The 17985-nt window shown below is 46.8% G+C and overlaps 1 protein-coding gene across 5 annotated transcripts in view; it reads right to left on the bottom strand.

Annotated features, from left to right (window-relative positions):
- MCF2L2 (MCF.2 cell line derived transforming sequence-like 2) overlaps window positions 1-17985 on the bottom strand; it is a 1017734-nt gene that overhangs the window by 627946 nt on the left and 371803 nt on the right. For all 5 annotated transcript variants that reach the window (XM_063916343.1, XM_063916344.1, XM_063916345.1 and 2 more), the window contains exon 13: window positions 2678-2855. In XM_063916343.1, the coding sequence (XP_063772413.1) occupies window positions 2678-2855 (178 nt within the window). The remainder of the gene's footprint in view (window positions 1-2677; window positions 2856-17985) is intronic.

Raw genomic sequence — 17985 nt, 5'->3', positions numbered from 1 at the left:
ACACACACACACACACACACACACACACACACACACACACACACACACACATACACACACACACACACACACACACACACACACTATTTTGGTGCACAACAGAAGGAAGCTCGAAATGCGTCAGAATGGCTGCATCGCTGGCTATTACCTACAGGTTGATGCCATGTGCCAGCCCCTAGAGTGAGCCGTGGACAGGGAAAGGAAGCTGAACAGAAAAGAATGCTGGACAGGAACCAAAATGTCAGGCAGAAACAGGAGAACTGACACCAGGTAAAGGTGAAATTCCAAGTTTAATATCAACCAAGGAATTGTAAGTAGATCTGGTGAGAGCAACTTCAATATATTTGTCAAGAACAAGGTTTGTACTTAGAGGGGGACATTCCATCTCCTCGAGGCCCGCCCTGGCAAGCCTGGGCCTGGGTAATCAGTATCCTCCCTTCTCAGCACCTCTGCAAAGTTTACATCAGGGTCAAGCCCCTTTCAAAAACACATTTGCAATATGGAATAGAGAAGTCCTCTCACATGCTTATAAGAGTGAGGGACATGAGGTGCCAGAGATATTGAGGACACATTCCACAAGATTAATGTAGACTTCCTGGTCTCAGACATCAGCAGATCTATGCAAAGCAGCAACATGGTCCGCTTCATACATTTTCTAACCAATATCTGCTGGAAGTAATTTCTTTAGAGGATACTCCATCTGGAAAGTAGATTCTTCAAGCAATGGATGAATAAAATGTTTATGTGTATAAATGTGACTGCCACCCTCAAATACTTTATTGCTCTTGTACATTCCAACTAGGCTGCCATGGAGTCTGAAGAGGAAAACTCAAATCATGTTTACCTGATAATTTAATTCCTATGAAATACTCCACAATATGTTCCTCCCAGGTATCTGTTAGAAGATGTTTCATGTGCAGCTTGAGCGATCACTCAAAGGTGAAGAGCGGGAGGAGCAGTCCTATTACATGCCTTCTCTACTCAGCTGACCAACGTTTAACACGAGCTGACATGGAGTGCTTCAAAGTGAAATGACCAGGTAAACATCATTTTCTTATGTATTAATGTCGACATATTACTTACACGTACAGGAGGCAGACATTTAGTGGCTGAACCAATATGTAATCTGTTATTTGAATGATGCATGAGGTGCAAAGTGCCTCATGATTCTGTGATGTCACTGGGTCCTAGTGAACTGACTGTGTTCTCAAGAATTTAGATTCTGTGCACACTCCATTGTGTTCAGACAAAAGAGTATATTCAGTACACTTGAGTTAAATTGAGCACAATGGGGGTCATTCCGAGTTGATCACTCGCTAACAGTTTTTAGCAGTCAAGCAAACGCTAAGCCGCCGCCCTCTGGGAGTGTATTTTAGCTTAGCAGAAGTGCGAACGAAAGGATCGCAGAGCGGCTACAAAAAAAAAATGTGCAGTTTCAGAGTAGCTCCAGACCAACTCCTAGCTTGCGATCACTTCAGACCATTCAGTTCCGGATTTGACGTCACAAACACGCCCTGCGTTCGCCCAGCCACGCCTGCGTTTTTCCTGGCACGCCTGCGTTTTTTCGAACACTCCCTGAAAACGGTCAGCTGACACCCAGAAACGCCCACTTCATGTCAATCACTCTGCGGTCAGCAGTGCGACTGAAATGCATCGCTAGACCCTGTGCAAAACTACATCGGCCGTATGTCGCGCGTGCGCATTGCGCGGCATACGCAGAAGTGCCTTTTTTTTGCTTCATCGCTGCGCAGCGAACATTTTCAGCTAGCGATCAACTCGGAATGACCCCCTATGTGCCACCATGATGTTAGGTTGTACAAATGTATGCTTAATATGGTAACCAAAGATAGGGGGTAATTCCAAGTTGATCGCAGCAGGAATTCTGTTAGCAATTGGGCAAAACCATGTGCACTGCAGGGGAGGCAGATATAACATGTGCAGAAAGAGTTAGATTTGGGTGTGGTGTGTTCAATCTGCAATCTAATTTGCAGTGTAAAAATAAACAGCCAGTATTTACCCTGCACAGAAACAAAATAACCCACCCAAATCTAACTCTCTCTGCAAATGTTATATCTGCCACACCTGCAGTGCACATGGTTTTGCCCAACTGCTAAAAAATTTCCTGCTGCGATCAACTTGGAATTACCCCCTTAGTACATTTTCCTGCGTACCTCCAAGGAGTGCGAGGGAAAATAGTGATGTTACTGGCCACAAAGTGACTTCATCTGACTGTTCCAGAGGCACTTTCTGCCCATCAAGCTGTAATGAATTCTCCAATAAGAATGTTTTGTTTGTTTAGAGATTAAATTGAAAATGGAGCAGAGTGGGTATGACAAATGCAGATTGTTTCTCTTTGTGATCAACCAAATAAAAAATAAAATAAAAAAGTATGTGAAGTGGAATCCATGTCTTCAGCACTGTCTACAATAGTAAGTTGAATACACCTCTAGATCAGCTTTCATTAGACTTATTAAGATCTGAAGACATAAGTTGCCTAATTCAAGACCAAAAATCTGATATTTAATTAACTTGCAGTAGTTATGTACTTAATAAATCAAATTATTAACACAGAAAATGAAAGCAGTCAGCTTGTAAAATACTTCATAGATGTTCCTAAGAACAGATAATTTTACCAGAAATTTACAGTGACACAGAATTCAAATCCTGTCCATCTTACCGAGTGACGTTGGCCTAGGTGCTTTAGGAGATGCCCTCTTTGGAGAGGACTCAGGATGTGGAGCCACTGGCTGTACAGGCCTTGTTTGTTTCGCTGCCAATTTCTTTAAACTTGCTTGTCTCTTCTCAAACATTTCCTGAATATCAGCCAACTTCTGCAGCACTTTCTGAACACAAGCCTAGATTGAGGAATAGATGTAAATTACAATGTGGAAATGGTATTAGAAATAATTTATTATCGCACATTTTACATTACTGTTGTTGGTTACATCAGTATTGTGCTCATCAAACCAATGGGTGACAGCACATGCTAGATGTATGTGGCTCTGTGATCCTGCAACACAGGGCCGTTTCTTGGGCCAGGCAAGCCGCCGATCGCATGGGCACCGCGGCCAATGTCTGCAGCTGTATTTCTGCGTACTGGCTGTCTGCATGCAATACAGCTGAAAATGTCTATGCCAAAATGACCGCTGCCTGATTGGAGACATACTAGAGGTCCTACTGGTCCTCTAGTAACAGGGACATGATGCAGGAGCTCACAGCGCTACCTGGAAGCGCCGGGACTGCACTCACTAGCATCTGACTGCACATTGAATAAGAATCTCAAAAGTAAGCCCTTTTTTTAGAAAGTGTCAGATTGGGGTGAACATTGGGGCACAGGGCCCCATGAGCTAGTCTGGCTAGGCCACTTCAGGGCATCACCACTTAACACATGTATTAAGATTTTACATTACTTTCTTTGTTTTTATCCATGTATATTTTCACACATTTTTCACTCTTGTAACACTCCTAGGGGGTGATTCAGACCTGATCGCTGGGCTGCTCACTTTGCTGTCCTGCGCTCATATAGTCGCCACCTCCAGGTGCAGTGTATATTCGCTGTGCAATTGTGCGATCCTATGCGTACACCGAGCTGCAAAAATCCAGTGTGTGCAGTCTTTGCGCAGCCCAGGACTTACTCCTTCAGTGCTATCAAAACAGTCTGATCGGGGCCGGAGCTGACGTCACACACCCTCCCCGAAAGCACTTGGGTACGCCTGCGTTTTTCCGGACAATCCCAGTAAATGGTCAGTTACCACCCACAAATGGCCTCTTCCTGTCAAACATCTTCCGAACGCCCGTGTGATCGGATTTTTCGCACCATCCTATCGCTGACCAGTGATGCCCTTTGTTTTTGTCCGAAGCGAGTGCGCATTGTGGTGCATAGGCATGCGCAGTTAGGACCTGATCGCACAGTAGCGATCAGGTATGAATCAGGCCCCAAACACCGAGTAGCTGCTTTCACTCATCTGATACTGTGTAACACTTTACTGCTACTATCTTTCATACGTGCGAAGCCTGGGGGGGGGGGGGGGGGGGTATTTGGTGGCTGGGTTACTTTGGGAGTGCCCTGCGACCCACATGTGAACCCTTACGGCGGAGTTCAAATGATTCCTCCCCAAATCATTTTACACCGCTAAACCCGACTGCTATGGGTGCGATCAGTGGGAAAACAGGGGGCATTTGTATATCACCCCCCGCGATCTCCTGTCACTTTAGACGGGATATCAGGGATGATAACATTTGATTTCCCCCTTAGAATGTTAGGAACTTGCCCGATAAAGAGGTGACCTGGACGTTGGTGTGCAGGCCCAAATTTATGCTAACAACTCTTATATGATATTTACTTGTAATATTTATTTACATTTTGAGAAGTAATGATTGCACAGTGCACCTGCATCCTCTTTTTTTCTCTGTGAAGTACTATAAACTTCAATACAAGTAGCTAGGGTGCCCCTCCCTCTATATAGTAGAAATGAATCATCACTGAACCCATAAATCCTTTTTAGATTAAGCTAATTGCTCGCTTAACGGGTTGAAGGTAGCCGACAGGTGATCTGCAGTTGTTCTGTTGTTTTGTCTTGGACCTACAATTAATAAATGGAAATCCTAATACAGTGATATGCACTTCTGCTCACTGTTATCCAGTGCTTCAGTGTTATGCAACTGTATCAGTAATAATTATAGGCATCCAGGGCAATCCATCACGTGTAAACAAGACTCTAGTCATGCTGACATGTCATTTATTGCAGGAGCTACACCTGCATGGAAGTCCTTGCTTTCAATATGCAATTTACCGGAGTGTTTCCATATTTTGTCATTATATCGACATTCAGAAGATCAACATGGACAAAATGTCAACATGGTCATTATACTGACATTGTGAATGTTACTAGTCACAACGTCGACATTACAGGGTGAGTTTTAGGATAGGGTAAGGACTCTAACAGTAGATAAACAATGTCGACATGCACAGTGTTGACACTGGGGGTCATTCCGAGTTGTTCGCTCGCAAGCTGCTTTTAGCAGCTTTGCACACGCTAAGCCGCCGCCTACTGGGAGTGAATCTTAGCTTATCAAAATTGCGAACGAAAGATTCGCAATATTGCGAAAATACTTCTCTGTGCAGTTTCTGAGTAGCTCGAGACTTACTCTGCCAGTGCGATCAGTTCAGCGCTTGTCGTTCCTGGTTTGACGTCACAAACACACCCAGCGTTCGCCCAGACACTCCTCCGTTTCTCCGGCCACTCCCGCGTTTTTCCCAGAAACGGTAGCGTTTTTTCACACACACCCATAAAACGGCCAGTTTCCGCCCAGAAACACCCACTTCCTGTCAATCACATTACGATCACCAGAACGAAGAAAAAACCTCGTAATGCCGTGAGTAAAATACCTAACTGCATAGCAAATTTACTTGGCGCAGTCGCACTACGGACATTGCGCATGCGCATTAGCAACTAATCGCTCCGTTGCGAGAAAAAAATAACGAGCGAACAACTCGGAATGACCCCCACTGTCACATGTTGAAAATCTGAATGTCAACATTTAGACCATGTCAACATTCTCTATGTCGATACTTTGTACCACATCCCACTAACAAAGGACACGAGGCCCTTTTAAGGCAGATTATACCGGTAGTAGATTTTGCTGACGCAGGATAACGTGTTAGATCTTTAGGGACTAAAAATGAAAGGTATAATCTGTATAAAAAAGTATATTTACAGTTTCTCTTTATTCAATTAGTATACATGCCCCCAAATAGAACAACTGTCGCAAAACTACAACTCCACTCTCTAACATGTGGAGGGGGGCCCAACACGCATGGCAAGCCCACCCCCTCCACCCACCCTTCCCCCGCTAAAATGCAAGCGCATTGCTGCTTGCATGATTAAGGTTGCCCCCTGTGAAGGCAGTCGGAAGGCATCCATTTTTTGGGGGTCGCAGCATTGTGTCGGACATCACGCAGCTGCCGCAGCTCCCCCCACAAATGGTCAGGACTCACCTGCGTTGTCCAGTCCGCGCCCCCAAACAATGCATCAACGCTCACGATACGTGCCATCGATGCCCCATCACCGCCCCCGCCGACTCTTAAAATGCGATTACAGTTCAAGACCACCCACACCAGTGCACCACAGTGCGCGTAAGTGCAGAAGTGTGGAAATCGGCAAACAGCGATTTCCACACTTTTGCGGGCCTTACTGAATTAGGCCCAGAGTCCAGATCTTAACCCCATTAAGGACCTCTGGGATGAACTGGAGCAATGGTGCTTTCTAGGCCAACTCCACCTTCTTCAGTGTCACAGTTGGTCACTGTACTTAAGGTAGAATGGCACAACATAGCACCTGCTGTTGTCTAGGAACTTGTGGACAGTTTGCCAAGAAAGTACTGATGTCAACAAAATCTTGGTGCTCAGTTTGCAGTCAGTGTCCAATCACTTTTGTGTCTATAGTGTACATAGTGTATAAAGACTTGTGGGAAAAGCAGGCATTGATACTGGTGTGCTATTTGCACAAAATAGAAAAGTAAAGGTGCTGGAGTGATGTAATGTGAGCATGGTAAAGTCACAGGCTAAAAAGGGAACCCCCATAAACAACCCATGTACACTTGACGGTTTCCGGTTATAAGGCTGACAGTGGCCATGTCGACATTCATAATGATGACATGACACCAGAATGTCAACATAATTCAAACTGTCAGCGGGCACCAGGTTGACATCCACAAACCGCTGACAGGTTCACAATATCGACATCTTAATTGATGCCATGTGAAATGTAGACGTTCTGATGATGCTGATGGGTAGGGTTAGGCTGCAGGGGGGGGGGGGTTAGGATTAGGCTGTGGGGTGAGTGGTTAGGGACTAGGAAAAGGGTTAGGGATACAAATACCTATCGGAATGCTGCAGCATCCCATGTCCGCTCCATAACTCACTGTTACAGCACCACAGGTGTTATGAATCTGAGTGCCTGGAACTCAGGAGGGTGAGTGGCGACTGGTGAGTTCCAGCACTCACGTGTGGAGCTGCAGCCGGATATGGATAACTGCAGCTGCCTACACTTACCCCTGACTTCGTTATTCCTCCCAGTAGTCGGTAGGTGCCTGCAGAGCTAGTCTTCTCCTTTAGCATCCGTGTTTGAATTAATGGATTAGGTCGCCCAGACTCCGTTGCCCCCGGGTCTTACAAGATACAAGGCTCCGACTGAGACTGAGAGAAAATAAGGGGAAAACTACCTAAGACTAACGTACCAACCACTGGAGACCATACAGAGAAAACAATAAACAGATTATGTGCTGCGCGGCCACCGAAACACAAACGCAGGAACCAAGGTAAATGGTGGCACCGAAGGAGACGATTCTGTCGCTCCCAAGGTGCACAACAAAAAGTGTCGTGACCAAGCCACAACATTCGACTCCATCGCCAAAATAAATAACAACGTCTGCGAGAACCAATGCAAGTATAACAAAAGATGCAACCTTTGCCGCTAAATGTGGCAGAGCCTCTACTCACGATGCCATGAGAGGTGAAATGAGGAATCTCTCGAAGCTCCGAGGTATGCTGGAATAGGATCATCTCCATTGAAGCAGTTCTGGAGACTAGCTGGACACGATTCCAAAACTAGATGCTGGCCACAGGAACTCCAGGAATGACAGGCTGGAGCAGGAACCACCAGAGACACAGATTGGCTCTACGGAAGCTATCACAGGAAGGGCAGTACTCTCATGGCCCCCTTAATAAAGGACGTGCCAAAGCAGCCCAGCACCTGGCCCTGATTAACCAGCTGCGTTCTGGCTGTTTGGAAACAGCCGGGACTGAACTAAACAGTGGCCGCCCATGTCCCCGGTTGCCCGGCAACCAGCCGGATAGGACGCCCGGCGGTGGAAGTGATGCGCCGGGCCCTTTGCCAAGCAACGGCCGGGAGCCGGCGTGTCACACGGCCACAGTGGCTGACAGTACCTCCTCTTGAGGAGGGGTTAAGCAACCCCTAAATCCGGGTTTATGAGGAAACTCCCGGAAAAAGGCTTTCTTGTGCTTAGGGGCATGCAAATACTTATCTAAGACCCAAGATCTCTCTTCCGGTCCATACCCCTTCCAATGGACCAAAAAATAGAGCTGACCACGGGAAAGCTTAGAATCCAGGACCTTCTCCACCAAGAACTCCAGCTGACCTTGAACATTCAGAGGAGATCTACCCCTAATGACTTTCCAATGGAATTTCCTAGAAGTGACAAACGGCTTCAACAGAGAACAATGAAAGGTGTTGGAAATTTTTAGAGATCTGGGCAACTGTAGCCGAAAGGCAACCGGATAAATCTGCTTGATAATCAAGACTGGTACGATGAATCTGGGTCCTAATTTAGCTGATGGTTGCCGGAATTTGATGTTACGGGTTTACAACCATATCTTGTCTCCCACCTTAAAGGTGCATGAACGTCGGAACTTGTCCGAAAAATTTTTCTCCAAAAAGTCAGCTCTCTTAAGAGTAAGGTGCACCTTTCGCCAAATAGCTCTGAGGCGGGAAGTCAAAGGCAAGGACAAAGATGGATTATTGGGATTAATTGAATTGGCTCTGGGATGGTAGCCAAGGACTGAAAAGAATGGAGACCTTAGTAGATGAAGGACAGATATTGTTGTAGGCAAACTCAGCCAAAGAAAGATATTCTGACCAATCGTTCTGAAGCTTCGAGGCATAACAACGCAGGTACTGCTTCAGAGATTGGTTAACACGCTCTGTCTGTCCGTTAGACTGCGAATGATATCCAGACGTCAAACTGAGCTTCATGTTTAGCGAGGTATAAAAGGCCTTCCAGAAACGGACAATAAACTTTGGCCCTCAAACTGAAACAATATCTGTGGATAACCCATGGAGCCTGGAAGCATGGCGTAGGAACAAAACCGCCAAAGCCTGAGTGGACCGCAACCAAGGCAGAGCAACAAAATGGGCCTGTCACAACTGAGGGCTGAGGCTGATTTAGGGAAGCCTCAGATGTAGGGGATGGCATGTAGGTGAACCAAGGAGGTAGGATTAGGTTCCTAGACATACAGGATGTTTGAACACCATCAACCCGAAGGCGTGACCATAACAACGAAGTAAAATATAAAAGTCAATTTATTGAATACACAGTATGTATCTTGGCAATGAGATATCTTCAACAGTCAAAAGGTACTTGAGACTGTGGCTATTCAGAACAAGATGACTAGAAGTCCCTGCCAAACTCAGGAGTTGAAAAGTCAGTGGCCACAGCTAACTGCTGTAATGAGGAACAAGCAAGTACTGTCCAGTAGGTGGTTTACAAGAGACTGGGATAGGCACTGATACACTGAGGTTGAAGAGTTGTAATTAGAATTGCCAGAGACTACCGGACAGAACCCTCTTCCCTCATGTGCTTACCCTTTTCTTACTTTAATAATCTTCAACTGCACCAAATCCAGCAGTCTTCTGCCACCTGATACTTATTCCAGTGTCATCTGCTGATGTAGCTATGTTTATTTACCCTGTACTTGTCCTATATTGTCGTCAACTGTAAGTTGCTGTTTTCTTGTTTGATTATTTGTTTATGTACTCTGTAATTGGGCGCTGCGGAACCCTTGTGGCGCCATATAAATAAAGGATAATAATAATAATAATAATAATAATAATAATAATGTGCTGAACTCACCGCTGGGGCAAAAATGTGATGGTGAGCATCAATGAATACTGTGGTCTGATGTTGTGTACAAAGATATGCAGAGCGATATATGAATACCGCTGGAGATGATGTGAAGCACCGCTGTAGGCAGATGGTAACACCAAGCACTGCTGGAAGCTGGAAGCGATATGAATGAAATGCTGGAAGCTGGAAGCCAGTGATAACTTTACCATGGAGGCTAGTGACCGATGCTGTAGATAATGGAAGTAGCAACGATACCAAAACACAGCTGAAAGCTGGGAGCAGAGTAGGTCCAAAGCTGGAAGCTGATGTCAGGATCGCAGTAGATAGCCAGGAAGCAGAGCTGGAACACTGCAGGAGTCAGGCTGCAACGCAAGGTGGTAATTGGTGCCGGTCTCTTGGAGAAGCTGAATCACAGGAGCTGGAATACCTGGAAAGTCAAGCTGTAAATTCACCAAACAGGAGAGACATGTACTGTATGCAAGGATTGACAACCAAAGCACTGACGATTATCCAGCCCTGGAGCAGGATATTTATACCAGCTGATGAGCAAGGATTGGCTGGATAATTAAGGCAGAGTCCAGACTGCAGCGGATAGGCTGAAAACAGCATGTGATGAAAAACAAACATGGCTGCGCCCATGTTTGAAACTGGAGGGAAAGTCTGTTTGTACTTTACATGTGGGAATCGTCAGTAATGGCGGCGGAGGCCGCGGAGGGCAGGAGACGCCATACTTTAAACAAATGGATATTTTGTATAATGTTGCCATGCGAGCGCTGCTGCGATCACTGAAGAGAACCTTGAGACACAGACATGCAGCGCGCTGCCTGCAGACAGTGCAGGTGGAATCCAGGCCTGGAACGCCGGGCCAGTCTCAGGAGGCACTTTGGTAAATAATGGGGGCTAATAACCCGGATCATTACAGGGCCATCTTGCAAAAGCGATCCACCACAACCCAGATCACCTGAAAGCCAGAGGAGAGTGGAAGATCCACCACAAAATCCATAGAAATGTGTGACCATGGCCTGACCGGAACAGCTAGAAGCAAGAGTTGCCCAACGCGAAGAGATCGGATCACCTTGTGCATGGCACAATCCTAGCCAGAGAGAATGAACTCCTTAACGTCCCTGGTGATATTAGGCCACCAAACTGAGCGAGAGAGCAGCTCTAGCGTCTTAGCCACCCCTGGATGACCGTCAACGTTATTGTTGTGAAACTCAGCAAGGAGACTGCCTCTCAAGAACACCGGAATGAAGAGGCGGCCAGCGGGGGTGTTACTGGGAGCCTGACCCTGAAGTTGGAGTAATTGCGTATTCTAATCCTGGGTGAGACCGGTCCGAATGGAGGTTGCTGGAATGATGGAGGTGACAGGAGGTCGGACTTCATGAACAGGCAGGAAACAACGCGACAAGGCATCAGCTTTTGTGTCCTTAGAACCAGGTCTATAAGTAATGATGAAATTGTACCGAATAAAGAATAGTGCCCAGCGAGCCTGACGGGAATTTAGACACTTAGCTGACTCGATATACTGTAAGTTTTTGTGGTCAATGAACATTCCTCGAAGGCCCACTTAACGGCCAACAGTTCCCTATTACCAAAATCGTAGTTGGCCTCTGCAGAAGAGAACTTCTTACACATGAAGGCACAGGGGTGCAATGTCAAAGACTTAGGATCTTCCTGGGACAGGACTGCCCCCAACCCAACTTCAGACGAGCCTACCTCAACAATAAACGGTAGATTAGGGTTGGGGTGTCTCAGGACGGGAGCCGATACAAAGGCCTGTTTCAACGCCTGGAAAGCACGCTCCGACTGTGGAGTCCATTTAGATGGATCAGCACCCTTTCTTGTCAAGGCTACAATGGGGGTGACCAATTCCGAGAAGGCATGAATGAAGTGTCTATAATCATTAGTAAAGCCCAAAAACCTTTGGATAGCTTTTAGGTTAGTGGGTTGAGCACAATCCAGGACTGCCTGGAAGAAATTATGTATCCCAGGAAGGACACATCCGTGATATCGAATTTGCATTTCTGCAGTTTGGCGTAAAGATGATTCTCCCGCAACTTCTGGAGCACCTACCGAACATGGAGACAATGTTGCTCAGGGGACTCAGAATAGATTAAAATGTCGTCCAAATATACTACCACGAATCTCCCTAGAAAGCCACGGAGGACGTAATTTATTAAATCCTGGAACACCATGGGGGCATTAGAGAGACCAAACGCATCACTAGGTACTCATAGTGCCCAGATTGTGTACTAAAGGCTGTTTTCCACTCATCCCCAGATATTATTCGGATGAGGCTGTATGCCCCCCTGAGGTCAATCTTAGAAAAGATGACTGCGGTACGAAGTTGATCGAACAACACAGAAATGAGGGGTAAAAGGTAGGTGTTTTTGACCGTAATTTTATTCAGGGCCCGATAATCTATGCAAGGCCTTAGGGAACCGTCCTTCTTTCCTCCAAAAAAGAACCCTGCACTCAATGGAGACTTCCTTTTTTTAGACTGTCTTGCACGTAGTCATCCATGGCGTTGGTCTCTGGGCCCGATAGTGCATAAAGTCTCCCATTAGGTAAACGGGCATCAGGGACCAAGTCTATAGCGCAATCATAGGTACGATGAGGTGGAAGAGCATCAGCTTTTCCTTTAGAAAATACGTCCGCAAAGTCCTGGTAAACGGCAGGAATAACTGTTGCGACTCGCACAGGATGAGTAATACATCTTACCGAGCAGGCGGAACCCCAACGTGAAATTTCCCCTGACCTCCAATCAATGGTTGGGTTGTAGTCAGTGAGCCAGGGGTGACCCAAGACTAGTGGAACAGCTGGACAATGGGTGAGGAGAAGCACTATCTCCTCAGAGTGTAATACCCCAATGGTCAACTGTAAAGGTGGAGTCTAGTGAGTAATCACCCCGTTAGAAAGGGAGTTGCCGTCCAAACCTCGCATAGTAATGGGTCTATTTAGATTGAGCTGCGGAATACCAAGTGGCAGAGCCAGAGTGACATCCAAAAAATTCCCAGCAGCTCCGCTATCAACAAATGCAGATCCCGAAGAGTCCCGACCCTCAAAGGATATCTTAGCAGGAACTAACATAGAGTCATGAGAGGAGACCAACTGAAGGCCTAAGTGAACCCCCTCAAAATTCACTTGGGCAGTGTGTTTCCCTGCTTGTTAGGGCAGTAACGCTACAAATGTCCCTTGCCGCTACAGTATAAACAAAGCCCATGATTCACTCTCTGAGTTCTCTTTTCAGAGGAAATTCTGAACAGACCTACTTGCATTGGTTCCTCTGTTTCCAAAGAGAGAGCGTACACACATGAACTAGGCCTAATACTTGCCCCTCTTTCAGTTCTCCGTTGCCTGAGATGTCGATCGATCTTAATAGCAAGCTCCATGAGTTTATCGAGAGTCTCCAGAACTGGGTACTGAATGAGACTATCTTTAATATGTTCTGACAGGCCGAGGCAAAACTGACTGCGCAGGGCAGGATCACATTCCAGCCACAATCATTCGATCATTGGCGAAACTCAGTACAGTACACTTCAACGGGATTCTTACCCTGTCTTAATGCCCGTAAATGACTTTCTGCGGATGTCTCCGTCCCTGGCCTAAAGACTTGAAAAAGGCATTTACTGAAAGTAATGCTGGATCATCTACACTAAGACCAAAAGCCCAAGTCTATGGATCCCCCTGAAGCAGAGACATAACTATGCCCACCCGCTGAGACTCGGAACCTGCAAAGTAAAGCTTGCAACTCTCCCGAAAATGTAAAAAGTATTTTCGGTTGTCCGAAAAGCAGTCGGGGAGGTTCATCTTAGGTTCAGGAGATACGCTCGGAGCAGTTCGTAAGAGAGCCTACTGAGACCTAACCCATAAGGTAATATCCTGCACCTTTTGGGTACGGTTCTGGATCTGACTAGCCAGAATTTGGCTGGGATTCTGACCTTGTGGGATTACTCAAGTCCACCCTGTTTGTAATGGGGGTTTTTATTGGCCGGTGATATGTTATGAATCTGAGTGCCTGGAACTCAGAAGGGTGAGTTGCGACTGGGGAGTTCCAGCACTCACGTGTGGAGCTCCCGCCGGATATGGATAACTGCAGCTGCCTACACTAACCCCTGACTCCGTTATTCCTCCCAGTAGTCGGTAGGTGCCTGCAGAGCTAGTCTTCTCCTGTAGCAGCCGAGTTTGAATGGGCGAATTAGGTCCGCCCAGACTCCGATGCCACCAGGTCTTACATAGTACAAGGCACCGACTGAGAGAAAATAAGGGGAAAACTACCTAAGACTAACGTACCAACCACTGGAGAGCATACAGAGAAAACAATAAACATATTATGTGCGGCGCGGCTGCCAAAACACAAATGCAGGAACCAAGGTAAACAGCGGCACTGAAGGAGACGATTCCGTCGCTCCCAAGATGCAGAACTAAAAGTGTTGTGGCCAAACCACAACATGTGACTCCGTCACCAAAATAATAGGATTTAAATACCTACCGGTAAATCCTTTTCTCCTAGTACGTAGAGGATGCTGGGGTCCACTTCAGTACCATGGGGTATAGACGGTTCCGCAGGAGCCATGGGCACTTCAAGACTTTTCAAGGGTGTGAACTGGCTCCTCCCTCAATGCCCCTCCTCCAGACCTCAGTATAGGAACTGTGCCCAGGGAGACAGACATTTCGAGGAAAGGATTTGCTTATAATTTAATGGTGAGATTCATACCAGCTATCACACCTCAACCATGCCGCACACATGGCATTCAACATAACACATGCCAACGGGCATGAACAATTGCAGCAACATGCTGAAAATAACCATAACACAACATCTGTGTAACTACAAATTAACAACTGCAGGTAAAGTACGCACTGGGTCAGGTGCCCAGCATCCTCTACGGACTAGGAGAAAAGGATTTACCGGTCGGTATTAAAATCCTATTTTCTCATACGTCCTAGAGGATGCTGGGGTCCACTTCGGTACCATGGGGTTATACCAAAGCTCCAGTACGGGCGGGAGAGTGCGTATGACCCTGCAGCACCGATTGACCAAACTTGAGGTCCTCATCGGCCAAGGTGTCAAACTTGTAAAATTTAGCAAAAGTGTTTGACCCTGACCAAGTAGCTGCTCGGCAAAGTTGTAAAGCCAAGACCCCCCGGGCAGCCGCCCAGGATGAGCCCACCTTTCTAGTAGAATGGGCATTTACCGACTTCGGTATCGGCAATCCTGCTGTGGAATGAGCGTGCTGAATCGTCCCTCTGATCCAGCGCGCAATAGTCTGCTTATAAGCAGGACACCCAATCTTGTTGGGAGCATACAGGACAAACAGAGCCTGTTCTTGCGACATAAATTTTCAAAGCTCTAACCACATCAAGAGACTTTGACTCAGTGAAAGTGTCAGTAGCAACTGGCACCACAATAGGTTGGTTCATATGGAAAGACGAAACCACCTTTGGAAGAAATTGTTGGCGAGTTCTCAACTCTGCCCTATCTTCATGGAAGATCAGCTAAGGGCTCTTGTGAGACAAGGCCCCCACCTCAGATACCCGCCTTGTGGATGCCAAGGCCAAAAGCATCACCACTTTCCAAGTGAGAAACTTCAATTCTATCTCCTGTAGAGGTTCAAACCAATCCGATTGAAGGAACTGCAACACCACATTAAGGTCCCATGGTGCCACTGGAGGCACAAATGGAGGCTGGATGTGCAGCACCCCTTTCACGAATGTCTGAACTTCTAGAAGGAAAGCCAATTGTTTTTGAAAGAAAGCTGATAAGGCCGATATCTGGACCTTGATTGAACCCAATCTTAGGCCCGCATCCACACTAGCCTGCAGAAAATGAAGAAAACGTCCCAACTGAAACTCCTCATTAGGAGCCTTCTTGGATTCACACCAAGACACATATTTTCTCCAAATACGGTGGTAATGTTTAGACGTTACTCCTTTCCTGGCCTGAATAAGAGTGGGAATGACTTCCTTGGGAATACCCTTTCGGGCTAGGATCCGGCGCTCAACAGCCATGCCGTCAAACGTAGCCGCGGTAAGTCTTGATACACACACGGCCCCTGCTGCAGCAGGTCCTCGTGAGGAGGAAGAGGCCGAGGATCTTCTATGAGCAACTCCTGAAGATCTGGATACCAAGCCCTCCTTGGCCAGTCTGGTGCAATGAGGATTGCTCGAACTCTTGTTCTTCTTATGATTTTGAGAACTTTTGGAATCAGTGGAAGTGGAGGGAAGACATATACCAACCGAAACACCCACTGGATCACCAGTGCATCCACTGCTATTGCTTGAGGGTCTCTCAACCTGGAACAATATCTCTGAAGCTTCTTGTTGAGACGAGATGCCATCATGTCTACTTGAGGAACTCCCCCAAAGACTTCTCACCTCTGTGAAGACTTCTTGGTGGAGGCCCCATTCTCCTGGATGGAGATCGTGTCTGCTGAGGAAGTCTGCTTCCCAATTGTCCACTCCTGGAATGAAAATTGCTGACAGAGCTCTTGCATGCCTTTCTGCCCAGAGGAGGATCTTTGTCACCTCTGCCATTGCCGCTCTGCTTTTTGTTCCGCCTTGACGGTTTATGTACGCAACTGCTGTTACACTGTAGGACTGGATCTGCACGGGTTGATCTTGAAGAAGATGTACTGCTTGTAGAAGGCCACTGTAAATGGCTCTCAATTCCAGATTGAAGGCAGGTTTCCTGACTTGACCATTTTCCTTGGAAGCTTTCCCCCTGTGTGACTGCTCCCCAGCCTCGGAGACTTGCATCCGTGGTTACTAGGACCCAGTAATGAATCCAGAACTTGCGTCCCTCTAGTAGGAGAGAACCTTGTAACCACCACAGGAGCGAAATCCTGGCTTTGGAGGACAGGATTATCTTCCGGTGCATGTGTAGGTGGGATCCGGACCACTTGTCCAACAGGTCCCACTGGAAAACTCTGGCATGGAATCGGCCAAACTGTATGGCCTCGTAGGCCACCACCATCTTCCCCAACAACCGAATACATTGATGTATTGACACTCTTGTTGATTTCAAAATCTGTTTGACCATTCTCTTTATTTCCAGAGCCTTTTCTACTGGGAGAAATACTCTCTGTACTTCTGTGTCCAGTATCATGCCCAGAAAGGACAATCTTGTTGTCGGTTCCAATTGTGACTTCAGAAAATTCATGATCAGACTGTGTTGTTGGAGTACTGACAGGGAGAGTGCAATGTTCTGCACCAACCGTTCCCTGGATCTCGCTTTTATCAGGAGATCGTCTAGGTAAGGAATTAAATTGACTCCTTGTTGTCGAAGGAGGACCATCATCTCTGCCATCACCTTGGTGAATACCCTCGGTGCCGTGGAGAGCCCAAACGGCAACGTCTGGAACTGGTAATGGCTATCCTGTACTGCGAATCTCAGATAAGCTTGGTGAGGAGGATAAATGGGAACATGCAAGTAAGCATCTTTTATGTCTACTGACACCATGAAGTCCCCTTCCTCCAGACTGGAAATCACTGGCCTCAGATATTCCATCTTGAACTTGTACCTTTTGAGGTAGAGATTCAGATCTTTCAGGTTTAAAATTGGTCTGACCGAGCCATCTGGCTTCGGCACTACGAAAAGGCTTGAATAAAAACCTTCTCCTTGCTGTGACAAGGGTACCAGGACAATGACTTGATCCTGACATAATTTTTGAATTGCAGCTGTTACTACTTCTCTGTCTGGAAGAGAAGCTGGCAAGATCGATTTGAAAAATCGGGATGGGGGGACGTCTTGAAACTCCAGTTTGTATCCATGGGACACTATTTGTAAGACCCATGGGTCCAGGCCAGATTGTAGCCAGATCTGGCTGAAAAGTTTCAGACGTGCTCCCACCCGAGCGGACTCCCTCAAGGGAGCCCCAGCGTCATGCTGCAGATTTGGCAGAAGCAGGGGTTGATTTCCGCTCCTGCGATCCTGGAGACGCTGCAGATTTTTTCCCTTTTCCCCTTCCTCTACCTGCAAAGAAGGGGGAACCTTTGGCCTTTTTGTATTTGTTGGGCCGAAAGGACTGCATCTAAGAGTGATGTGTCTTTTTCGCCGATGCAGGAGCATAAGGCAAGAATGTCGACTTACCTGCGGTAGCCGCAGAGACTAATGCATCCAGCCCATCTCCAAACAAGGCCTCACCTTTATACGGGAGAGCCTCCATATTTCTTTTGGAATCTGCATCAGCATACCACTGGCGAATCCACAACGCCCTCCGAACTGATACTGCCATGGTAGCAGCTTTTGAACCCAAGAGTCTAATATCTTTCATGCCTTCTAGCATGTATGCAGCAGCGTCTTTGATAAGACCTAACGTTAGGAGTATCTCGTCTCTA

This window comes from Pseudophryne corroboree, chromosome 4 (assembly GCF_028390025.1).
Source record: "Pseudophryne corroboree isolate aPseCor3 chromosome 4, aPseCor3.hap2, whole genome shotgun sequence".
NCBI classification, from domain to species: domain Eukaryota; kingdom Metazoa; phylum Chordata; class Amphibia; order Anura; family Myobatrachidae; genus Pseudophryne; species Pseudophryne corroboree.
This window is presented reverse-complemented; position numbering and strand designations above follow the sequence as displayed.